The sequence below is a fragment of the Miniopterus schreibersii genome (assembly GCF_964146895.1).
Source record: "Miniopterus schreibersii genome assembly, chromosome: 7".
NCBI lineage: Eukaryota > Metazoa > Chordata > Mammalia > Chiroptera > Miniopteridae > Miniopterus > Miniopterus schreibersii.
The window spans coordinates 19349318-19375448 of NC_138108.1; the positions used below are offsets into that span (position 1 = coordinate 19349318).

At 41.6% G+C, this 26131-nt stretch overlaps 1 protein-coding gene across 3 annotated transcripts in view; it reads right to left on the reverse strand.

The window, feature by feature from the left end:
• The window catches only part of ADAM23 (ADAM metallopeptidase domain 23), a 135997-nt gene extending 114910 nt beyond the window's left edge, over window positions 1–21087 (reverse strand). For all 3 annotated transcript variants that reach the window (XM_081143478.1, XM_081143479.1, XM_081143480.1), the window contains exons 1-2: window positions 20591–21087; window positions 19233–19450 (exon numbers count right to left, since the gene is read on the reverse strand). In XM_081143478.1, coding sequence (XP_080999604.1) covers window positions 19233–19450; window positions 20591–20804 — 432 coding nt within the window. In that variant the 5' untranslated portion in view covers window positions 20805–21087. The remainder of the gene's footprint in view (window positions 1–19232; window positions 19451–20590) is intronic.
• Window positions 21088–26131: the final 5044 nt, after the last annotated feature.

Sequence of the window (26131 nt, forward strand, 5' to 3'; positions counted from 1 at the left end):
ACCAAAACATTTCCAGACATTGCCAAATGCCCCCTGGGGAGGGCAAAACTGCCCCTGGTTGAGAACCTTGACCTGTATGTTCAGATGTATGATTTTATATAGATTCCTCTAGATGTGTTGCCTTTACAAAAAATTCAACCTTAATTTCAAAGCTCACTTTCAGCTGTCACCAAAGCCCTTGAAACAAAACAGCAGGAAGCAACTGATACCCACAGAAAAGGGGAGTTTGGTTCTTTCTAAAGTTAAATGTTATCCGCTTGATAAAAACAAATTCTTAAAAATTTATACCCATTGAAATTTCCCCAACTTAAACTCTAAGTTTAAATCTGTTAAATGAGCTCACATGTATTCTTCAAAAAAATAATTTAAAAAATGCTGCAACAGTCCAGCATTTTTGTTTTTTTAAGTATACTTAATGTTGCTTTTTTGCCCCCCCTCCCAAAGTAGCAGCTTATTATCTTTTGAAATGTCATTTGGTGACTCAAAAGAGAATAACTGTAATTTAAACAGCAAGAAATGAAGGGGAATAACTGTATGTGGTCTCAGTTTGGAAGCTAATAAGCTGTCCTTCCATGATTAATGTAATATGTTTCCTCCGTGGGTATAAAACCCCAGGTCTCTAAATACCATTTATATGCTGGTGGCTCTCACATTTTCATCTCATTCCAACCTGCCCCTGAGACCACAGACAACTCGCTCATCAACATGTCCACGTGGATGACCAACAGCCCGCCTGAAGAGGACAAGTTCAGATTTCTCTCAGCCTTCTTCTGAACTTTCCTCCCCAGCACTATTTCCCACCATAGGAAAAAGCCTTACAGTCATTCTTGACTTCTGTGTTAATTTCCAGTTACTACTGTAACACATTTCAATAGTTTTGTGACTTAAAACAACACGAATTATTATCTCATACTTCTGGAGTTCAAAAATCCAAAATAAAAGTCTAGAGTCCAATATTAAGGTGTCAGCAGGGCCGTTCCTTCTGGAAGCTCTAGGGGAAAAATCAGTTTGCTAATCTTTTCCAGCTTCTAGAGGCTGCCTGCGTTTCGTGGCTTATGGGTCCTTCCTCGCATTGCTCCGACCTCTTCTTCTATCATAACATCTCCTTCTCTGACCCTAACTCTTACAAGGGCCTTTGTGATTACATTGGGCCCACCCAGTTGTCCCAGGATAACCTCCCCCTCTCAGGATACTTAACTTAATCACATCTACGAAGTCTCTTTTGCCACGTGCAATATTGTGATTTATAAGAAATACTTTTATTTGGTCATTCAGAGGACCAAAATATATTTCTCATATGTATTTGGTCTTCATCCAAGGTTAATGGCTCACAGCTCCCAAAACCCTTGGAATTTTCTGAGCAATAAGAGCAATGGGAGCTTTTTTGTCACACCTGGCTTCTTGTCCTCAGTTTCTGAAATCACTTCAGAGTCATGAAGGGGAAGTGGGTGTCTTATTATGCATAACAAGCCCCTTTCCACCACAGCTGGGTCTATGTTAATGCCATGACTTTTGGAAAGCATTTGAGGATGGGAATTGGTTGCCAGAAGAGCCAACCATGAATAAAGGGTTGGAACTTTCAGTCCCACCCACTGGCCTCTCTGAAGGGGAGTGAGGCTCAAGGTTCAATCGATTACCAATGGCCAATGATTTCATCAATCATGCCAATGTAATGAAGCCTCCATGAAAACCCAAAAGGAAGGGGGTCAGAGAGCTTTGGGGTTGGTGAACACATGGAGAGGTGTGGAAAGAGGTGTGCCTGGAGAGGGCATGGAAGCTTTGCCTTTTCCCCATACCTTGCTCTGTATATCTTTTCTATCTGGCTGCTCCTGAGTTATATCCTTTTAAAATAAACCAATAAACTAGTTGGTAAACGTTTTTCTCCAAGTTCTGTGAGCCATTCTAGCAAATTAATCAAACCCAAAGAGAGGGTCCTGGGGACCTCTTATTTATAGTCAGTCAGTAAGAAGTACAGGTAAAAACCTGCAACTGGCTTCTGAAGGGGAATGTGAGGGAGGAGGGGGATCTTGTAGGTCTGACCTCTTAACCTGTGGTATCTGACACTATCTCTAAGTAAATAGTGTAAGAACTGAGTTGAATTTTCAGACACCCTGCTAATGTCCCAAGAATTGCCTGTTGGTGTGGGGAACCCCCTCCACACAATGAAATTTGGTGATCAGAACTACCTTTTACCACATAAGGTAACATATTCATAGGTTTTGGGGATTAGGATGTGAACACCTTTGGGGGGCATTATTCTGTCTACCACAATTCCTCTTCTTTTCTAGCCCACCCACTCCCCAAATCATCAACAATTTGGAGGCTCTACCTCTGAAATATATCCCAAATCAACTACTTCCCTGTAATTCCTCCCCTACCACCCTAGTAAGGCCACAAAGACTCTGCCCTGGACGCCTGTGAGTGCCTCCTAACCAGTGTCCTTGCTGCCACTCTTGCCCCACTACAGTCCACAGTCTACAAAGTTGCCAGAACCCTGATCTTTGCAAAATATAAATCAAATAATGTTATTTCCTTGTTTAAAACCCATCAGTGGCTTCCCATTATAATCAGAACGAAATCCTAACAAGCCCTTCATCCTCTGGCCCCTTCTTACCTTTAAAAAATAATGGAGAAGGAAATATGCAATTTCTTCCTCCACGAAATTTCTCACCATCAACCTTCCAAGGCCTTGTACGCTGAGCAGGAGCTCTCAGCAATTTATCAAAGGGAGGTACTTTCACCTCCCCTTCCTGAGTCTCTGATTTCACTTCTCTCTCCCAAGGCAGAAGACAGCAACTAACCACATTATCCTAACCCTAAGCCCTCCCTCTCCAAGTCCATTCTGACTGCAAAGTTCTTAATAAAACTACCAGAAATTTTAAAATATGCAAGAAAAAACTCAGAAGGTAGGGAAAGAAAGGAAAGCGCAAAACATAGTGTGATATATACTTCACATTTCAGAGCAGGCAGAAAAAAGATAATATCTTAGGTTGATGGACCTAAAAATAGGGCAGATATAAATTATTTAATGTTAAAAGAACTAAAAATAAAAGTTTAACAGACTTTGGGGAGTGATCGGAGAGACTTTCACTGCTCATTTTATTCCTTTAGGAACTCTGAATGCTTAGACCATGTAAATAAATATAGTAGAGTAGCTACAACAATTTACACTAAATTTACACGTGAGTGTATGCATGTTTGTATATGCAAATTGTGTGTGCTGGAACCACCTCCTGAGGTTGTTGAAAACAATTTGAGTTTGTAGATCTGTATGAGGTCCACTGTGGTTGCACCAATTGTCACATTTTTTTCACCTATTATAACATTTCTTCCCTCTGATTCCAACACTGCTCTTTGGAATTCTCCCTCCAGAAACTGCCCTGCCAAGAATTTCTTGGTCATAAATCAGAGGGATTCCCACCATCAGCCTCTCTGTGGAAAAGCGTTCCTTAGGCCCTCCTCTGTCTCTATTTTTCAAAACTCTTTTCTCCCTGAATTACCTCACACCAACTACTTCTGGAGCCATCTACTCTTCTCACTTTCAAATAATAAGATGTACACTTTATAATTCCCCCCCTTCTTCCAACACGCCAGAATCTCAAGGAAGCAGCTACTCCGCAAACGCAACCATCACCTGGAATAATGAACAATCTCGAGCTCAACCACTTCCATCTGTATTTCTTCACCTCTGAGGGACACCCAGTCAACTCTTCTGGGAGGATATTTCACAGAATTTTAGGGTAGGAAGGAGCTCTAGAGGACAAGCTCACCCACATCAAAGTCACCTGAGACATAAAAATGCAAATCACTGGACCTCATACAGATCCACAAACTTAAATTGTTTTCAACAACCTCCGGAGGTGGTTCCAATGTACCCAAAAACCTGAGATTCCCCAAATCTAACCCAATTTCCTTATTTTTAAAATGAGGAAAGTCAAATCTAGAGAAGTGGTTTACCCAATATTGCCTACCCTAATATGCAGCCAATTAATTATTCTATTCACATATATTCCAGTATCCCTTTTAAAGGAACCTGTGAGGAAAAAAATGCAGAGAGTATTAGAAGGAAACTACCTCAACATAATAAAGGTCATATAAGAAAAACCCACATATTACATTATACTCAATGAAAAACTGAAAGCTTTTCCTCTAAGATCAGGAGTAAGACAAATATGCCCACCTTTGCCACCTCTATTCAACATAATTCTGAAAGTCCTAGACAGAGCAATTGGGCAAGAAAAAAATAATAAAAGGCATGCAAACTAGAAAGAAAGACATAAATTATTACTGTTTGCAGATGACACAATCATATATGCAGAAATCCTAAAAATTCCACTCACACACACACACAAATATTCCTATTGAAACTAATAAATGAAGTCATCAAAGTTGCAGGATACAAAAGCGAAACACAAAAATTAGTTTCATTTTTATAGACTAACAATGCAAAATCCTAAAAGGAAATTAAGAAAACAATTCTACTTACAATAGCATCACAAAGGATAAATACTTAGGAATAAACTTAGCCCAAGGAAGTGAAAGATTTGGACACTGAAAACTATAAAATACTGATGAAAGAAATTAAACCAAACACAAATAGATGGAAAGGCATCCTGTGCTCATGGGTTGAAAGACTTAATATTATTAAGATGTCAATACTACCCCAAGCAATCCACAGATTTAGTGCAATACCAATCAAAATCCTAATGACATTTTTTGCAGAAATTAAAAAATCCATCCTGTTTACTTAATTTTGCAGAAATTAAAAAATCTTTCTCAAGGGACCCTGAATAGTCCAAATAACCTTGAAAAAGAACAAAGCTGTCTCACACTTCCTGATTTCAAAATTTACTACCAAGCTACGGTAATCAAAACAGTGTGCTACTAACATAAAAATAGACATATAGATCAATGGACTAAAGAGCCCAGAAATAAAACCTCACATACAGAGTCAATGAACTTTGACAAGAGTGCCAAGACCATTCAGTGGAGAAAGGATAGTCTTTTCGACCAATGGTGACAGGAAAACTAGATATCTACATATCTACATACAAAAAATGAGGTTGGACCTTTAACTTATACCACATATAAAAAGTAACTAAAATAAATAAAGGCCTAAACATAAGAACTGAAACTATAAAACTCTTGGAAGAGAACACAGGGAAAAGCTTGATGACATCAGATTTTGTGATGACTTCTTGGATATAACACCAAAGGCACAGGCAACAAAAGAAAAATAGATAAGTTGAACTTCATCAAAATTAAAAAGTTTTGTGTAAAGCACAATAAAATAATCAAACAACCCAGTTATCAAAGGACTGACCTGACATTTCTCCAAAGAAGATACGTAAATGGCCAATAAGTAAATGAGAAGGTGCTCAACATGAGTAATCATCAGAAAACTGCAAATCAAAACCATGATGAGAGACCACTTCACACCCATTAGGATGGCTGTTATCAAACAAGAAAAGGGAAAACAACAGAAAACAAGTGTTGACATGAATGTAGAGAAACTGGAACCATTGTTCACTGCTGGTGGGAATGTAAAATAATGCAACCACTGTGGAAAAATGTTTTGGTGATTCCTCAAAAAATTAAAAATAGAATTACCATATGATCCAGCAACTCCACTTCTAGGTATATACCCAAAAGAATTCAAAGTAGGGGCTCACACATATATATGTGTACATCCATGTTCATAGCAGCTTTACAACAGCCAAAATGTGGGAGAGCCCAAGTATCCATCAATGGATGAATGGGGAAACAAAGTGTGGTGTATACATACAATGGAATATGATTCAGCCTTAAAAAGGAAGGAAATTTTGATACATGCTACAACATGGATGAACCTTGAAGACATGCTAAGTGAAATAAGCCAGTCGCAAAAGGCCACTACTATATAATTCTACTTATATGAGGTTCCTAGCTAGTCAAATTCACGGAAGCAAAAAGTAAAATGGTAGTTGCCAGGGGCTGCAGAGACGGGGAATGAAGAATTCACATTTAATGAGTAGTTTCGGTTGGAGACGGTGAAAGTGTTCTGGAGATGGATGGTGGTGATGGTATTAAGTATATTCACATATATTCAATATATTTTACCACAAAAAAATTTTTTAAACACGCAAAAACTAATCCTTCTTTCTCTTAAACATTATTCTCTGTTCATTTTGTTCATCTAATCGTTAGTAAATCTCAGCTTCCAGCAATTTTCTTTTCAGAACCTCAGCTATGCCCACGTTCCTGTGCTCGCCCTCTCCCCATGAGGCCCAGCGGGTGCAGCACAGTCTGTCCCCTTCAGCTCTGACATAAGAGCCCCTTTCAAACATTCTGTGAAGACTCCTGCCACTACGAAGAAGCTTCTCTTCTTTGGCTTCAAGCAATGTCCCCAGCTACCAAGAAGTAAGAAAGCACTGCTCTTCGTGGAAATAAAAACTGTGATACTCAGAGTTTAATTTTCATCAGTAACCACACTGCGATTTAAAGGGGAAAAAAGTCACTCTGAGTGAGATACGGGTTATTGAGCTGAGGAGTGACGTGATCCAAGTTAGTATATAAATAGATCACTCTGCCTGATGCGTGTAAAACGGACTGGAGCCAGAGCGACGGGGGCGGGACAAAAGCAGGGACAGTGTTAGGAAGATACTTTAATAATGCCAGGGAGGGGTGATGGTGGATTAGGCCAGGTTGGCAGCAATGGAGACAGTGAGAACTAGTCGGATTCTAAGTAGTACTGAAGTGAGAACCAACAAGATGTGAAATAACATTTAAGATAAAGAAAATGGTAAAGGTTCTTGGCCAGAGCAACTGGAAGGATGATCTTCCACCTCCTCAGAGGGAGCATGTGGGAGGGGCGGGCTGGGATAGGAGATACGAAAGTCAAGAGTTCTGTTTGGGACACGTTAGGTATCCACGTGCAGATACATGATAAATAGCTGGGTATGTAAGCCTGGGGATCAAGGGAGAGGTGGTGCTCTCTTGTGAATAAACCAAGATTCTCAAATGTTACATCACAAACAAGGGTTTCTTAAATCATACAAGTTTACATATGTTAACAGAATAGGGTATTAAAACATGTCAGGGGATATCCAAGAACTCTAGAAAATTAAAATGCGAAAACTATTTAAGATCTGATAGGTAGACAGGATAGTTTATAAATATACTATAGGGTGTCCCCAAAAAATGTATACACACTTTAACAGCTGACAGCTCAATTATGAAAATGAAATGTATTTTAATAAACACTGCCTTTATAATTATTCAATGTGTATATATACATTTTGGGAATAATAATCCTAAAATGAATCAGCAGGTCTTAAAAGGATTAGTGTCCCAAATAAAAGACTAAAAGAAAAATATAGAAACAGTTTGTTAAGAAGGATGAGAATAATAGTTATTTTCAAAAAATGTTTTACTTACCACTGCAAAGCCAAAAATAACAGGACAGCATCATCCCAATGTCCCACTGGTTTTGGAGGGAACAGTGATTGTGTCTATGCTGCCCAACAGTGATAAATGCCTTCACTACAGTCGGAACATTCCACAGAGATGAAAGTTCACTGCATTGCACAGGGCAGACCGCAGTCATTAGCAAGGTAATTAACTAACTGTGTTCACTAATAGAGTTCACTGTCTTCAGCCATCATTTACAAGAGAAGGGGAATCAGTGTACATATGAGCTCTTCTTGGTTAGGACAATTAAGATGCAATGCCCAAAATTTTACTTCCTGGTCATAGCATGTGCAGTAATACCCCAGTGTGTAAATAAAAACAGAATTTTATTTCTGATATTTTTACCCTCTTTGTTCAGTGTTTCTGGTCAAGGGTTCTATGTGCTGTTCTAATTGTCATGGTTTTACAACTGTTACATTACATTCCAAAGCCAGAAAAATTTCAATGGCAGATGAAAGTATTTTCGGGGTTTTGTTTCATTTGGGGAACTGTCAGGAGAAGGAAGAGAGGTGGGACATTTCTTATGGAAATTATCCTATGAATACGTGCTCTTTATAGTATTTGGTGACACACTATGTCTACCTTAGCCATTAGCTCCACAAAGAAAACAGCTCGCCTTACAACTCACCAAAATGTCCTATTCCAAGCCTGCTCTACAGTGACCTGATTACAGCCAAAGGTTTAGGGAAAACTCCAATATCCCCGGAGCACAAACACCACATTGACAGACTACTGCCTCAACTTGGTTCAGAGGATTGCAGCCTCTAAAACATCTCACCACATCCTCAGGGATTCACTCCGATGCGAGGCAATCAATTCCTCTCCAGCCATAAAACCGGGAAGACCCTGAGTCACCCCTCCGCACAAACATCCTCACAATTACTTCTAAACCCCTTCTTTTCTTTTAAAAGAGAAGTTTCACTTTTATTCTCAATTCTATCTTCTTTTTTAATAAAACAATCCTTCATTCATAAAAGAGCAGTTCACAACTTGGATTCCCTAGGTCAGTAATGAATAAAGTTCACTGAGTATTTCCTGTATGCCAGGTACTGTGCAAACCACTTACACAGGTGATGCCATTTCAGTCAGGCACAGCTCTGGGTGGGCACTATTATTACATCCACATTATTGATAAGAAAGCTGGAGTTCAGAAGGGCTAGGTAACTTGCCCAAGTCTAAATAGCTGGCATTAGCAGATCTGTCACACCCCCAACCCAACTCCCCTCTTATGTGGCAAAGGAGTTTGCAGAAGTCAAAGAATATCTGACATTCTAAACAGCTTAGTACAAATCACATTTACCCCACAAGTAAATGCCTCTACGGCATCATTAAAATGCCAGTTTCCCTGCTTTGCACTGAAATAACAGCACGTCTGTGTGGAACACTGGTTATCGCATGCTGACAAAAAGTTTAAATTGAGTGTTAGTAAAAAACAGAGGGTAAATTAACCAGTTCTTTCTTATTAAATTCAGCTTGTTTTGAAGATCTATTTCTTCAGGCTGCAGAATCCTGTATTAGAGATCATTTTTCCCCCAAAAAAAGAAAAGCTTTTCTAGACTAGTCAAATGTCTGACTGATGATTTGGAAACACCAACCATAAACACCCTTCTTCAGAAAACAAGGAAGGTGGGGAATCCGACAAAGGAAAAAGAAAGTTAAGGAAGATTAACAAGGAAAGGCAAGCAGGGAAGCAAAGCATTGTGAAAATGTCAGCATTTTAAACAAGATTATTTGTCTGGAGTACTCATTCAGAGGAAAAAAGGAGACAAGAAAACCAACCAGTTGCAGAGGAAGCCAGGGCGGTGTGTGTGTGGTTGTGTACACATGGTGTAATCAGTTCATAGGTCCTTATCATCGACAGAAAAGGTGTCGAAAAGGGACAGAAACTTCCTATTCAACCCATAGATGTGGTGTGATAAAAGAACAAGGAGCTGGAAGTCTACAGACCAAGATTCTGGTCATTCTGGTCATATCAATAACTCCCAGAACCTGGACCAATTGACATGACCTCTCTCGACTTAGTTTCCTGATCTAGAACACATAAATAATACTCATCTAATAATTAAACTTGTTTTGTTGCTGTGAGGATGTTGTATGATTATAGATATGAAAATGTCTTGGTAAGACTGTTTAGGTTCACTGCAAAAGCAATACATTATACTTGTTATTGTCAGCGTATTGCAGAGTGAGTTGCAGGTTGACTTAATGCATTCACTTAGCTGAAAAGGAAAGAGCAAGGAGACAGACGTGAGGAGGGGCACACCCCTGTGTTGATTGATCTGTATTATTAATGGAGCCCATCTGCAATACAACTATTAACTTTGGGAGTATATGGTATTAGCAGGCCTGTTTACAATTAAAAGACAGTAGAAAGCACCCAATTAAGTGATCCAGACTTTGGCCAGATAAAGCAAATTCTTGAATGTCCACACTTAGGGAAAGGAAGCACTGGAGCACATACTGGGATTCAACATATACTCAAAAATCAATTTCTTCATGGCTTTGAAATGTTTTTTATGATATGCCTCTAGGCATGCTTAGCTTTGACTAATAAAATTAATCTTCAGCCCCACTGAGGGCAGAAAGAGGTGGTCCAGGAGCATATGATTATCTTGTTCCCACTACCCTCCTAGGGTTAAAAATGTGTCAGGATGACTCCCTCCAGTGGGCACTGCCACGCAGATAACAAAGAGGTAGATGTCCCCAACTACACTATGATAGATCAAAGCTAAAGAGTCACTGGTTACAGGGCCCTATTTACAATTCTGTTCATTGGTTTGTTTGAATTTAACTCTCTGTAATTAGTGTCTGTCCATAGAGGAGATTATTTTAATTCCCACCCTTTTCATTTCTAAACAGAAAGCTTAGAGACCATTACGAATTAAGGTAGAACTTGCTAACAAATAAATATATTTCACAATAAAATTGAAAGTAGTTCTCTAATTCATTAATTTGTAATTTTCCAGATGAGCAAAGTAGCCTCTGTCTCTTCTTCAGCCAGAGAAGACACCTATAATAACAAAACCTTATTTGGAGCATCTGGCCAATTCACGGTTTGACTCTGCCCCAGACGGGTGCCCAGTGATGAGGAATGCACCTCTCACGTTCCTCTATAAACACTTTATCCTAATTTGCTGTGAATGAACATGATTGTTTTTAACAGCTCATTATTCTGAGTAATGATATGATAACTGGATCTATTCTTTTATCATAGAATTCCTAGTATTAGACTTGATTAAAATTGTTCCTGAATTTATATAAATTCCAAACACAAAGACGCCTTTGTAAAAATTGCAAAAATCACGTGCTCGGTGGATTTTGAATGAGTGAATTATGTGAATCAATGAGTCTTTCATAAGGTTAAAGGGTACCCACATTGCTTGTGAATTAAGTACTTTGTGTGAATAAAGCCTTATGATTATGTACATTTTTGAGAGGAATAAAATATTTTCATTCAGCAAACATATTCTAGGAGCAACTAATTACTCAGATCTTAAAGACGAAGGTGATAGGATCTTCTGAAGCAGGAATTTAACAGTATTTAAACCTAAAACAAAAGCCTAAGAACATAACTACTGACAGATTAGGTTGTTACCACACATCACAAGGGATTTCCATAACTAGTCCCAGAGTTTGGACAGAAATGAATGGACTCATCCAGACAAAATTACCTCCTGCCATGGACTGACCTTTGGGTAAACAGGCCTGGAAAAATGCTACAGGAACAAAACTGCAAATGTGTAGTGTACAAAGGGGAGCGACAGCTCCTCCAGAGCGTTTCACTTCTCTCCTTCACTCCACAGGTAAAATCCATCTAGCTGAAATTATGCTTGTTGCATGAGGATAAAGGGAGTCATGTGAGAAATAAGTGTTCCAGGAAGATTAATCTGTCAGCAGTGGGACTGATGGATTGACAACGAGAGAGATACAACGGGCTGTGACGAGAACACAATACAGAGAGAGGAGGGATAGATCCAAGGGAGAAACGTCAAGACTTAATAAGAGACTATTTATAGACAGAAGATGGAGAGAAAAGAGTCAAAGATGACTCCGAAGGTTCATGCTCAGATGGCTAGGAAAACAGCGGTGCCACTGAGAGAAAGGAGCAAGGCAGGACAGGCCGCTCTCTTCCTGTGCGACTTCCTCAGAGGAGTGATGCCACCAACCCCGGGCAGCCCACCAGGTAAGTAAATGCTCCTGGGTCATTTTTTGACTGGCTGTCGAGACAAGGACAGTGGCCTAATCTGTTAAGAAAAACAAAACCTATCCTGGCTGCTGCGGTTCAGTTCACTGAGCATCGTCGTCTCATGCACCGAGAGGTCACCGGTTCGATTCCCGGTCAGGTTGCAGGCTCAATCCCCAGTATGGGACGTGCAGGAGGCAGCCGATTGATGTTTCCCTCTCTCATTGATGTCTCTGTCTCTCTCCTTCTCCCTTCCTCTCTCTCTAAAATCAATAAAAATATATTTAAGAAAAACAAAACATGAGAATAAATCAAGACAGAATGACACTAGTAGTTATATAGTTAGCAGGAAGAAGTGAACCCCTGAGCAGAGACCGGAAAATGTTATGTAGGGATACACGCTGAAGTAAGACTTTCAACAGCACAGCTCAGCTCTGGACTGATGGAAAGCCCGATGGCAGTCAGGTCAATCCAGGGTGAGATGATCACAAACAGTCCAGACTCTAGGGAGAAAATAATGAAAGGCATGGCTCCAAACTCAAACACCTACAGGGACCAGAAGGGTGAGCGTTAGGCAACAAGGAGTGGAGGAAAATGAAGAGAAGAGCTCGTGACCACCCCATCTAAAGAGGAGGGACAGTAGATGGGTTACTTCTGCCTAAAATCATAGGCCTAACCTTTTGGTTCTTCAAGAGAAATCATCCCACCCACCGTTCTCTACCATATGCACTCTTTTATCTGCTCTTTTATCTTCTTGGAGCACTTGTCAGTACCTGAAATCTTTGTGTTGTGGTTGCTCTAGTTGTGTTTATGGCGTGTCTCCTTCTACTAGAAGATCAATTCCTGGAGGAGCCACAGAATTGGCAATAAATCAATGCTCAATCAACAACGCACTTACCTCCTGACTTCTTAGGACTTAACCATTAGCTAGGGAACAAATCCAAACCCCTTATCTCTTCACCACCTTCACAGCCTTCCGCATTCACCACCTGCCACTCCCAACACACCCTATTCTCTCTGCAGCGTGAGCTTTGCCAGGACAAGACCTGGGTTCAAGTCCTGACTCACACTAGCTATTTGTCCTTTTTAAAGACACTAACTATAATCTCACCTGCTACATCTATAAACATGTACATTATTGGGTTTCCAGAGGAACTCGGGTGTTTTTTAAATTGGCTACAAATGTAACACTAATGCCCAATTCTTTTAATTTTTTCACACTCAACACACCAAACTCCCTACTGCCTCCCAGCAGGCCAGAGCCTTTGCCTATGTGGGTCCCTCTCCCAAAAACTTACCTCCTAATTGCTCTTTAGAGCCAGCTCAATTATTTCTCCCTCTATGAGTTTTTCTTTTTACTTTCCTGGGTACCCACAACCTTTTGTTCTTACAACTAGCAACTGCACTGACATGAACCATGCACCACCAGCTGTCTTATTTCTGACACCCATCGAGTTATGAACAAAAGGACGGAATGAGTGTTCCTTTTCATCACTTTTACCAGAGTCCAGCACGGTGCCTGATTCAAAACAAGTATTCAATAAACGTTTGCTGAACCAAACAGAATTTAACTGTTAACAGATATAAATCCTATTAACTAGATACTATGTGATACTTGCTCCAATATTAAGAATTAAGCCATAGCAATGACAAAAATTTCCACATGGTCAGCTCTTGATTAGCCACATTAATGATGGTGTCAGTGATAGGGATAATCTAAGAACTGTTAATATAGGTATTTTCACTATTTCAGGTAAGGTGTCCATACAGTAGGTGTGATTTATGCAGTGCTAAAAAGTCAACCAGAATTTTCTCTCCTACTGATCTGTCACAGTACCAAAAATCCTTAAGAGCAACTTTTGAATGTCAGTTTGATTATAACACATTTCACAGAAAGCACTGCACTCTTTCTAACATATGAGTGTTTAATCATCAATTCATTCAACAGATATTTACTGCAGCCTACTATATGCCAGACATTACAAGCCACTACAAGCCTGAATTCTTTATACTGCAATTTTCTAATAAATGCTTAGGAAGACCTAAAAAATTGAGGAAGGCTGTTGAAGCCAATACAAAAGTTTGTATTGTCACATAACCCAATAGTTGCCACTCTACCAATTCTGAGAAAGGACCCTGTATCTCTTTCTGCTGTTCCACACCAACAACAATGGAGCAGCTGGCTTCTGGATGGTCCAGAAATGTGGAAATGGCCTTGTCCTGAATTAAAGTAGGAAGTAACGATTATTATTATGATCTAAATTCATTTCAACATCTCTCTCCAACCTGGGTGTTGTGGAGCTGAGGTGATGAGGAAAACAGCATTTGTTTTCCCGAGTTGCTGCACAGGCATTTTATGGTATCACTCTGCTCACACCCACAGTCTGAGCTTTCAGATGAAGCCTTCAGTTTAGGATTCCCGCCGTAAGTTCTCACTCTGCTTTTACACCTTTTTAAGCAGTCATTTAGAATTAAGCCTGAGAAAAGTTGGTAACCTTGGCCCAACCACCTGACAGGGCTTGCTACCCTGCTCTCTGCCTCCTGATGGCTCCTGACCTGGGATGGAGAACTGCCCTTCCCCCAGCTCAGGGCCCCCCACTTCTGGCTTTAGTGATCTGTAACACATCTTTGACTATGTCCTTTGTGTGAATGTACTAGAACTGAGCTTTCAATCAAAAAGACCCTGTGGGTTTCACTTTCCCAAAGTGGGAGCTCAGATGCTGAGGGAACTACCCCCCTACCCGGTGTGAGAGGCTTGTACCCCTCTTTCAGCAGGGACATCATCTGCATATTCTTAATTCAAAACGCCAGCTCCACCTCCTCAACACAGCAGATCCGTAACAAAAGACTGAGCACAAGCAGGCTGACTAAAGTCAAAGGAGATGCGGTTCCTCTTCCCCAGACGCTGTGCTATGCACGGTGCACCTCACCCGTTCCTTCTCAGCTGGAAGACAAGCATAAGACAGTAGGATACAGGGCCAGCAATTTTTGACTAAAGGAAAGTTTCGGGAAAAGGTGTGAACAGAAGCAGAATACACCAAAACATGCCTCTTCGGCAGGAGGATTCTTTTAGGCCGATTACTTTTAAGAATCAGCAGACACAAGAGAAGCTCTGAAAAACTGAGTAGAAGTTACCCTTTCATAAGAGACATTTACATTTATAAGAAATCTCCTTTGGTCAGGGTGTCTCCCTCTCCGTACCAGGAACAGGATGACTAAAAGTTCTAGAAGCTTTTATTAATGGAGAAGGCAGATTCTTAAACCTGCATAACAACCTTAACCTTGTTTACTGTGCTTTCCCTATACCCTCCCAGAGCTGGCTCCCCGCTCCCAACACCTTCCTATGTCTTTAACTGGAGATGTTATTTAAGGTGATGGTCTGGGCCATTTCGAAGAGTTACTCAGTTTTCCTGGGCCTCTCCTGTGTACACTGGAGGGCTACAATGCTATTAAATTTCTGTCTGTTGTTCTGCTGTTCATCTGTCTTTTAACACACGGTGTATCTCAGCCAAGTACCTAGTAGAGCAGAGAAAAAATTCTTTTTCCTCCCCCACAAATTTATTAACTTTCTTAGGAACAGACCTCAAAGAATTATCTCAGATTAAAGAATGAATGAATGAATGAATGAATGAATGAATGAATGAATCTAAATATTTCTCCCTCTTTTTAAATGTATGCTCAATTTTATGCATATATTGCGTTAGTGGTTAATAAAATGTTTGTGTTTAGTAACCATAAAATTCTGTTTATGGTTGTAAAAGTATCCACAAGTGAAGAAGATATGTTTGGTAACAAAGCAAAACTAAACTTTTCCATTTTAGATCCTAATACTTCTGCACAGTGGTAAACTGACATCTTAGCTAGTAAGAAAAAATTTACAATAAATCATCAGAAAAGAAAATAAACTATGAAGAAACTGGAATTTGAATAAGCACCAAAGGCCAATAGCTGTTTAGATCTGAGGTGACCATATCCCCCATCTGCTCTGGACTATCTTGGTTTATGCCTACTGCCCTGGTATAATTATTAAGTGTGCCCTCTTTCACTCTAAAAAATGGAGTAGTTTGGACAAGAAGCAGTCCATCACCCTATGTGGAGATAAAAAGATTCTGATAGAGGGGGCAATTAGACAGGCATGCATGAGCAGAGCAGGAACGATAGGCCGGATATGGAATTTCACAAGGGAGGAAAAGTCCTAGGTGCCTAGCGAAGAGCAAAACAACAGAAAACAACTATTACAGGCTAGGACCTCACCCTCAAGGTAACCTATCCTCCCCTAGCACATCGCTAGTTATGCAGTTTAGACCTCCTTAGAGGAAGAACAAGGGACAAGAAAATAGCCTCATATAACTCCCATACAAGTCCTTGCATGAACACTCCCTTAAGCATTAAGCCCTCAGGACAATGAGGTTCTAATTAATATCAAATAATCTTAGAAACAAAACCTTGGGTCTACTGACGAAAGAGACAGAGTTTTGGTCAAGCTAGAGATAACATCTAGGCCTCACTGTGTTTTAACTCCACGCCTAGAAGAACAGCAAAACCAGACAAAACAATGCCATGGCTGACATCAGGACTAGATGCAATCACTAATGACCCCCTACCTTAGTGCCCACCAATCAGTAGAGACCATGACCCTGAAAGGACACACCTGGAAAGCTGATATTCTATTGAGATCCTCCTGACACCTCCTCTAAAATCCCCACCTTTGGAAAACAGATAAAAACGCTTAAGATGAAAGGCACACTCTTTCTTTCTCTCTCTCTTCTCTCTCTCACATGTGCACGGGTGCGTGCACACACACACACACACACCCCTTCTTTCTCAGGTGTGAACCTTAGCTTTCTTTCTACTAAGAGCCAGGGCTCCTCTTTTGCCTCTGTAACTTGTTTCCTGAGTCCACGCAGCCCAACTGGCTCACTTCTTCAACCTCTGTGACTTTCTAAATAAACATTTCTCTTGCAAATAGTTCTTTGCTCTGAATTCCTTCTTCATTGAACTCAAGAACCAAGGTCTAACTCTAATATTTGCCATTAACAATTCCACAAGGAAAACTTTAAGGCTTTCAAAAATACTGGTATTATAGAGGTACTTGTACCATCTGCTCTTGAACTCACCAATTTTGAAAGAGTTAAACATTTTCGCAGCTGCAAAGTAATAAGGCCTGATCAACACTGAATATTTATGAAATAAATACAAACTCTGCCTTGCAACCTATATCTGGGACTTTCCCTTTCCACCTCTACCCCCAAACTAGGAGAATAGCACAGTGATTCAGCATTTCTCAGGCATTCATTAAAATGTGCTTGAGTGCAATGGAATCAGGGGAAGAAAAAAGGTACATATTACACAGATATTAAAATCAAAACTTATAGAAGCAAAAATTATGAAATTCTATACTTTCTCTCTTACTTAAGTATTTGTAAAGCAGCTGAACTAACAAGTATATTTCATCACTATTATTAGGCAAGTCATCCTAAGATACAAGCAGAAAACATTGGCAACTCTTTTTGTCAACTAGTTCAAGAGATGCTTAAAAACAGAAGTAAAAGTAAAATCCCAGAACACAAAAGGAAATTTCAGGGGATGCACCATTTAAGAAGAATACTGTTTATACCTGTATGGGAGCATTTTTTAGAATCTCACTTATCTCATTTCTGTGTCTCCTGGAAAACAGACCAGGTCTTGTTCCTCCTGTATCCTTTAACTCTTCTCTCTGAATCTGTTTCATACTACTTTGCATATAGAAATTAGTAACAAATGCTTATTGAATTAAACTAATAAGAAAAGAAAAGCACTTTCAAATATAACTTCTTTGTAAACATTTTTTGAAGATAAAAGAATCTCAACTATCCTGGGGAATGAAAGTGGAGAGGTAGAATCATTCCAATAGCAACTATGAGTTCCACAGTAAGAAATCTATTCCTCTACGTGAGTGGTGGGTGAAGTTTTAACCTATTATCAAAGAAATTCAGAAACATGGTAGTCAAACCATGTCTCACCAACAAAGCAACCACATAAGGTTAGACTATAAGACAGGCATTAGTCATAGCCTCCAACACCTGAGTTAGAAAGAAATTCCATTGAAATTTCTCTTGTCTCAGCTCAGGAGGGCTTGAGCATTCTTTAAAACAGACTTTGAGGCAGTTTTTATTTTTTCCTCCAGTACCTTATGCAAAGGCACTGGAGTTTGAGAACTTGCCACTGAACCATAGGTCTCATGAATCAGGAAAGCCATAAAAAGGGCCTCAAAGCATTCACCAAGAGGGCCTTGGAATCTTCCTCTTTAAAGTCACCACCCACTCCTCCTATCAACAAGACAAATGGGTAGACATGATCCAGGAGTCAACCCATTAAGTTACATAGGAGTAAATGGGAAAAGGGCTGCAAGGTCAGAGACCCATTAATCTCAGCCAAGGTGTGTAGCAGCCACTTCACAATACTGTGAAACCAAATTAACGTCTCCAATAATAATCAGTACAAAGGAAGCATTTTCTCAGAAACCTGACTTGTAAAAATTAAATATTCAGACCTTTTGAATTTTATATTAGCTGTTTTACAATCTTGGGAAGTTCCCTAAAAGCCTTAAATTTCTAACTCCCCATTTGTAAAATAGGGATAGTTACCACTTACCTATATATTAGAAAACTAATAAAAACAATAATGTGAACCACAGATACTTTTCTAAAGTTCTAGGTGTTTAGTCAGTTACTGTTCTCAACTAAACAGGAATAGTCTAAAGTAAAATATTTTCTATACAGTCTCAATTTTCTGTTCCTGGTAAAGAACAGAGGCACTGATAACCCACTGTGTTAATATGTCCAAAATATTATTAACTCAAATAAAGAATAGTAAGCAGGAAAAAAAGATCCCTTAAACTCTTTGGATATTATGCACCTTCACCCTCTGCATCTTCAGTGCCACTTTCTGAACCAACCTGAAAGTAAAGTGACCACTTACAATGAATGCAGATAAGGTCTGAAGGATTATGCTGACCCAAACTGGTCTCTATATTGTATAAATGGTTTGTTTATATCACCATAGTCTTTTAAAATGTCAAACTGTTTACCTTCTGAAAATATAACAGGAAGTATTTTTTCTTATTGATCAATTAGAGAGAGACATTGCTTAAATTTAAATATTCAATTTCTAAGTGAAAGACTGATGAGGAATCTGCAGCCAAACAGCCTCATTTAGCAATCTTGTGTCTAGAATGAAAAATAATTTTCATCATGGGAGGGAGAATACTGCACCCTTACATAAAGCCTCACAGATGTAAGTCAGGACCGTAAACACAGTCACTTGACTCTTGTTCAGTGTCCAATGCACCTGAAAGATACAGGGACCACATGTCAGCTGTTCAACTTATGAGGCCATGAGAAAATTCCAATTCCAGTTTAAGAGTCAGAGAAGAGAAATAGCAATCCTATTCCTGTAGATCCCAGGTTAATTCCCTCCAGTTTCTCCCCTATCATGGTATTAATTGATTTGCTAATAAAATGCTTCAGTAAAATTTGTGGAATCAGATTCTGGCAGAAAGTCAAATCAAAAGTAACTCTTTGTGGCAGCTACTTTTTTGTATACCCAGCCCCCTGCCTACCTTGTTATGTTTTTGCTGGTGCCTTGCCTTTGTGTCAAGAACATGGTAAGGGCTTTCGGAGTCTTGGTTGATGTAATATACCAGTCTTGAAGGCAGTGTGATTTCTTTCTGCATAGCATTGCTGTAACTGGTATTACTGCTGCTATTCTGTTGCAATGTGTTGTCTTCATTTGCCAGGACTCCCAATTTTTTTCCTGCAGTTTCATTCCAGTGTGGAGCTGGTTGAGGGGTAGGGGGCAGGGGGCACAAACATATACAAACACACACATATATACCGTATAAATACATAAATACCAAAATGCACTTTTCCATTAATAGTAAAAACAGTTTCCTATTTATAAACAGGTAAGAAGTGGACACACAGGAAAGCAAGTTATTGCAACAATGAAATGGCCTGGATAAATTAACAGCCAATAAGGCCTACACGATCATGTACTGTTTATTTTGATTTATGTTTTGTATGTACATTTCTAACCAGTCTCAAATCTATACTTCTAAGTATGGGGTGGGGAGCAGAATGGACTTGAAGGAAGAGTCATTAAATGAACCTGTTCAGGGGCTGTGACCCTCATCTGAGTCTACAGAAGCTCAAAGGAACTCTGACTAGGAGTATCCCATCTGAGAGCTAAGAACACTCCTAAGATAACTTGAGTGCTGAATTCCTATTAACTGATTCATTTAACAAAATGGACAATTCCCTTTTCTTCTAACTTTGAGACGAGCAAAACTCCTTTGCCATAGAGGGATGCAGACACTGGCAGCTTTCCAATTCCTTTTTATGTTCCTGCAAAGGCCAGCTTTCTGCTTTCACTGATTTCCAATTGTATTGGACATTATAGTATCTGAATTGTTCGTTATAATGACAAGCATTTTGAGAAATTACAAACCAAAGGTTTATATCCCCCGAAGTTTCTCTTCCCCACTTTTAGTCCACCAGCAGGGAATAAACCCAGAAGGTAATTTGAGGAAACAACACATTATCACTATTATCATTACATCCTTCCGCATTCGCATCCAGGCTCCACCACCCAAGAAGCAACTTGCTCCCTCGCTGCGTTTCCATCCACCTGGCTCCCCTCAGCCAAGTTGCACAGAGGAACGCAGCATCCACTAAATGCCTTCCAGCGGGACCCACGGTCATTAGAAGGGGTTTTTAGTGAATGCAACGGAAACGAACTTCAAAAAGTGAAGTGGAATAAACAGGGGTTTGGGAACGAGGAAGGTAGAGAGGCAGGCAGGGAGGAGCGGAAAGGCCGAGCCTGGGACGTGTCCGGGGCGCACGGACCCGCGTGCCCTTCGTTTTCCTTTGCAGGGCCCCGCAGGCAAGGCAATGCAAAGGGCACCGGGGCCATACCCACCGCTGGGTGCAGCAGCCCCCCAGGCGCGGGGCCAGGACGAGGCGGCGAGAGGAGGCAGCAGGAGCAGGACGAGCAGCAGGCGGCGGGGAGGCGCGCGGGCCGGGGCGCGGGCGGGCGCCGGGCCGGCGGGGCCGCCGCGAGGGTCGCTGGAGGCTCGCGGGAAGCTGCAGCCCGCGAGGGGCGGCCGCCGGGAGCTGCTGCCGGGCGGCTCCATGGCTCATAGCTCCCGGGCGCCGCGCCGCTCGCTGTGGTCGGGGAGAGTGCCGGACTAGGCTGCGGGAGGTTGCGGGCGGAGCCGGTTACGCCGGCTCGGCGCGCATGGTGCCGCCGCGGGCAGGGGTCAGGGCTCGGGGACTAGGGACTAGGCGGCGCCCCCTCCCCTGCTGCTGTTTCAGGCCCTCCCCAGGCGGCCGCTGAAGAGTCTGGGGGGGGGGGGTCCCAGTGGCTCCGCCAACTTGGAACCTCCCCAGATGCTCCTCCCTCCCTGCGGCGGGCGCGGCCGCTCCGGCGACTGCGGGGGCTGCTGCTGGGGCTGAGGATGCGGAGCCGGCGCGCGGGAGCGAGCGAGCGGCGGGGACGCGCGGGCGGGCGAGCGCCCCCCTCGGGAGCGCGTGAGCGAGCGCGGCTTCGGGGCTGATGCTGATGCTGATGCTGATGCTGTTGCCCGGCGCGGGACGCACTGCGCATGCTTTGGGGGGGGGGGGGCAGCGGAGTGATGCAGCAACCCTGGCCGCTTCGGAGGCGACCGTGGCACCTCCAGGGGTGCGGGAAGGGGGAGATGTCAGGCGGGGATTAGCCAGAGGGAAGAAGGCGGCTTCCAGGCCGGAGACCTGGGCGATCCGCGCGGAAATCGACCTGCCTCCTCCGACACCCCGCACCTCGCGCCCCTTCCTATTCCAGCCCCTCCTTCGCCGGGAGGACGAAGGCCAAGCATCTCCTTCTCAATCCTTTCTTTCTTTCTTTCTTTCTTTCTTTCTTTCTTTCTTTCTTTCTTTCTTTCTTTCTTTCTTTCTTTCTTTCTTTCTTTCTTTCTTTCTTTCTTTCTTTCTTTCTTTCCTTCCTTCCTTCCTTCCTTCCTTCCTTCCTTCCTTCCTTCCTTCCTTCCTTCCTTCCTTCCTTCCTTCCTTCCTTCCTTCCTTCCTTCCTTCCTTCCTTCCTTCCTTCCTTCCTTCCTTCCTTCCTTTCTTTCTTTCTTTCTTTCTTTCTTTCTTTCTTTCCTGCCAATAACTATAAAGGAGTGCCGGGGGGAGGTGAAAGTAGCGCGGCTCCTCCTTCGGCCCGAGGGCCGCGGGTGGCTGCAGCGTCGCGGGCTGTGGGGCGCGCCGGACCCCTCCCAGGGTCCCCGGGGGGGGGGGGGGGCCTCCGCCGGGGCCTGTGCCTCCGGGCTCTACGGAAAACAGAAGCGGGAGAGGTTTGCTGAAAAGTTCAGAAAGTATGACTGGGCGTATTCGTAAAGGATTTAGAAATTCTGGCGGGGGAGAAAGAAGGGAGATTAGAAACTGAGCGTGTTCCCATCTTGGGAAATGCTTCGTTTTTCTAACGATGTGGGCATGCATGGGGAGGGCACATTTCCAATTTCGAGATCCAGTCCTGAGTTCTGCAGAGAAGAGGGGAGATTTTTCTCTCCCTGTTGTAGGAAAAAAAAAAAGGAAATCCAGAGTCCCTGGTTTAGGTGGATTAGCAGCCACTAAATCTGATGGTTTCAAGTTAGGGACTGTGGCATGTTTCTGCCCCCAAACTACCATAATGCAAACATTCGTTTATTCACCCTTCCAATGACGGTCTCAGCAATAGCAATGCTGTCTTACTCCATTATTGGTATTAAAATGGAGATAATAACATCTAGTTTGAGGGAGCAAGAATTCCACAATTAAAAGAAAGAATGTCGGTATAAGGCACTATAGCAATGACAGGACTCGGTGTCTTAGCCACTTTCTTTACCCCTACTTAACAAAGAGGGAGGGAGAGAGGGAGAGGGAGGGAAGGAGGCAGGGAGGGAGAGAGAGAAATACAGACAGGGACCAGAGATCACAGAGCTGTTAGGGAGCTAAACACTACCATTAGTTCTTCCTCTCTATACCAGAGCCAGGATATTAATTTATTACACAGTTATTAATGTAAACTTGTAATCGATGCTACCTCCCCCAAATGAAGGGAGCAGTGTGTTCCTTTTGACTCGGTATTGTTTCCCTAGAACCAAGCATGGTGTCTGTGGCACAAAGAAGGGTGTCAGAAAATATGTCATGAATGAATAAATGAACACTCCGCCCGCCTCCCTGTACTTCCTGCTAGTAGGTCAGTGTTCTTGGGGGCGCTAAGTGTGTCCTGGCTAGGTATTCCCAAATTACATTTGATATAATGATATGATATTGAAAAGGGGCTTGGGAGAAAGGAAGTATACAAGAAATGAGAGGGAAGAAGGAAATGAAAGGCAAGAGATGTCCAGATACAAAGTTATTTGAAAGGCATCTGTTGCAGTTGACAACCTCTCAAAGCCTATTCCAAAAATTAAAGCTCTGAGTCAGCCTGGACCAACTGACCACCCACCATTATAAGCTAGATTTCCATGTGGGCGTGTTTACAAAGAAGGCTGTTGTCTCCTGCACTGTAATCAAAAGGCTGCATTTATTTACAGAGTTTTAACGATTATAGGCATGCCTGAAGCCAAGATAATGTGTCAGTAAATGAGTTAGTGAGTCAGAAAAAGAAGTAATTGCTCAGAAAAATTTTCCGGGAGTTTGGTCCTTAAACCATGTATTTACTGGGAGGTTAAAAACAGAATTAAATATTCTTTAAGTGGTGTGTTTGTTAGATTTAGTGCTGTTCTCGTTAAATAGTTTGGAATGGATTTACCATTGGGTAAATGTGCATTGAGTAGGGGGATGCACACAGATAAGAAGGAGGGGATTCAGCAAGCTGGAAGGGAATGAAGAAAGGAATAAACCAGAAGTTTGAGTGCTGCAATAGCTCTGGTTAGATGTGTGTGCTGGATCCCCGGGGCACCAGGGACCACTGAAGGGGCCTGGTCACAGGGCTGGAGATGGAAAACTGCTGCAACCATAGGTGAAGGCAAGAGGCCAGAAGGTTCATGGGAAAGACATTCCGCCAAGAGATCTGGACACTAAGTGAATGCAATAAAGGGTGTGTGCCTTATGACCCAGCAATTCCACTTCTGGGTCTATATCTGAAGACACCCAAAACACTAATTCAAAAGAGTGTGTGCATCCTTATGTTCATTGCAGCGTTATTTACAATAGCCAAGCTATGGGAGCAACCCAAGTGCCCACCAACAGACAAGTGGTACATACATGCGATGGAATATTACTCAGCCATAAAAAAGAATGAAATCTTACCATTGTGACAGCATGAATGGAACTAGAGGGTATTATACTAAGTGAAATAAGTCAGTCACAGAAAGACAAGTACCATATGATTTCATTTATACGTGGAATCTAAACAATATAAATGAACAAACAAAACAAAACCAGAGTCATAGATACAGAGAACAGATCAATGGTTCCCAGAGAGGAGGGGGTTGGGGGACTGGGTGAAAAAGGTGAAGGGATTGAGAAGTGCAGATTGGTAGTTACAGAATAGTCACAGGGATGTGAAGTACAGCATAGGGAGAATAGTCAATAATATTGTAATAACTATGAATGGTGCCAGGTGGGTACTGGAAATATCAGGGGGGCACTTTGTAAAGTACAAGATTGTCTACCCACTATGCTATATACCTGAAACTAATACAAAATAATAAGGAATGTAAATTGTAATGGAAAAAAATTTTTTTAATTAAATAAAATAAAGGATGTATGCAAGCAGTGTCCTGAAAGTATCTATACCACTTACAAAAATGCTTCAGTTGGTCTGGTGAGGAAGCCACTAGAAATCCTCTCTTTGCTATAACCTTTTGCCGGGGACAGGACTGGACCTGCTTTGAAACCAGCAAGAAAACCAGGCCTGGACAAGAACAATTGAAGGGTAAGGACAGGAATATTAGATCTGGAAGAGACCTGCCTCAACAGAGCTGAGATTCTGGGCAAGAAAGTGAGAAAGGGTTACAGAAGAGGATCCCTAAAGTGTGAAAGCAAGTGAAAATTAGGGCAATGTAGCAAAGCAGATTCACAAGAGCAATTAGAATGGAATCATCTTTTGGCTAAAAGCCAAGGTCAGAGAAGGTGTGCGGAGCGTCAGTGGCTGGCCACTAGGCTGGGGAGCGGCCTGGGGGAGTGAGAGCAACAGCGAGCAGGGGCCCAGGGCGGCAGCTCTGATTCAAGAGCAGCTACAGCAGAGCTGGCTGCGGGCAGAGAAGGCTGTTACAGATTCAGTTACCCCAGGCTTCTCATTCTCTTTTTAGAAAGGCTGTGAAGACTGATTTTACAAGTGGAAATTAATACCTCCAAGGAAAGAAGGCAATGTACTACTTCTTGGTGAAAGTAAAAAATGAGTGAGCTCTATTATTGGTACTTTCCACATGGTTCAGGAATCAGCAGATATTTTCTATAAAGGGCCAGCTAGTAAATATTTTAGGTCTTGTGTGCCTTGTGGTTCCTAACACACATTCTTTGGTGCTTTTTTAAGCAACCCTTTAAAAAATGTAGAAACCAGGGTCTCATTTGTGAACCTACCATTTTATTTGTGAACCTACCATTCCATTTTAATTACAATTATATAGGGTGTCCCAAATAATGTATACACACACTTTGAATGATTATAAAGGCAGTATTTATTAAAACACACTTCATTTTCAAAATTGAACTATCAGCTGTTACAATGTGTATACATTTTTGGGACACCCTGTATAAATGTAACTATATATATATATATGCTTGTATATATATTTAAAATCTTTCATCAGCTGCATTATCTCCTATGCTTGTGAGCAGAAAAATAAGTGCAACAGTCTACATGCTCTAATTCCAAGAGCTAGCTCTTCATTGAAATTTAACTATTTGTTTAATGAATAAGTAGTTGCTTAATTCTTAGTAGATGTTCATCACTTGAAAGGATTACTAAGGGAAGAAGCATTTCTCCATTTAGGGATCATTCCCAGACTTTGACAATGGAGAGAAATGTCAGCAATCATTTGCCAAAAAAAATACAGATCCTGAAAGATTCCAGAGTTTTCTTTTGCCAACATGTATTTTCTGGTGAGCACGGAGATGCTGAATAGATGCAAAGTTGTGAGAGTTCAGAGGATGGAGTAACACATGCAGTGACAGTCCTTCCAGGAGCCTGTCACCATCGGTCATCTGCCTGTGTTCCTCAAACTCAATCCTGAAGAGCAGCTGCGAGGAAGCAGCACACTCTCTAGACACCGAGACGTCTCAGACAAACTTCAAGTTCATGAAAAATAAGTCCACAAGTCTATATTAAATACGCCTGTGCTCATCCTAAAGGATAGACCACAGTGGGCCAATTTCAGAAGCCGAGATGTGACTTATTCCAACACTACTGGGAAAATAATAAAGTATTTATTATCCAAACTGCAAGGGTCACAGGCATTTCTAGTGGAATAGTTGAAGAGACAAAAACGTATCA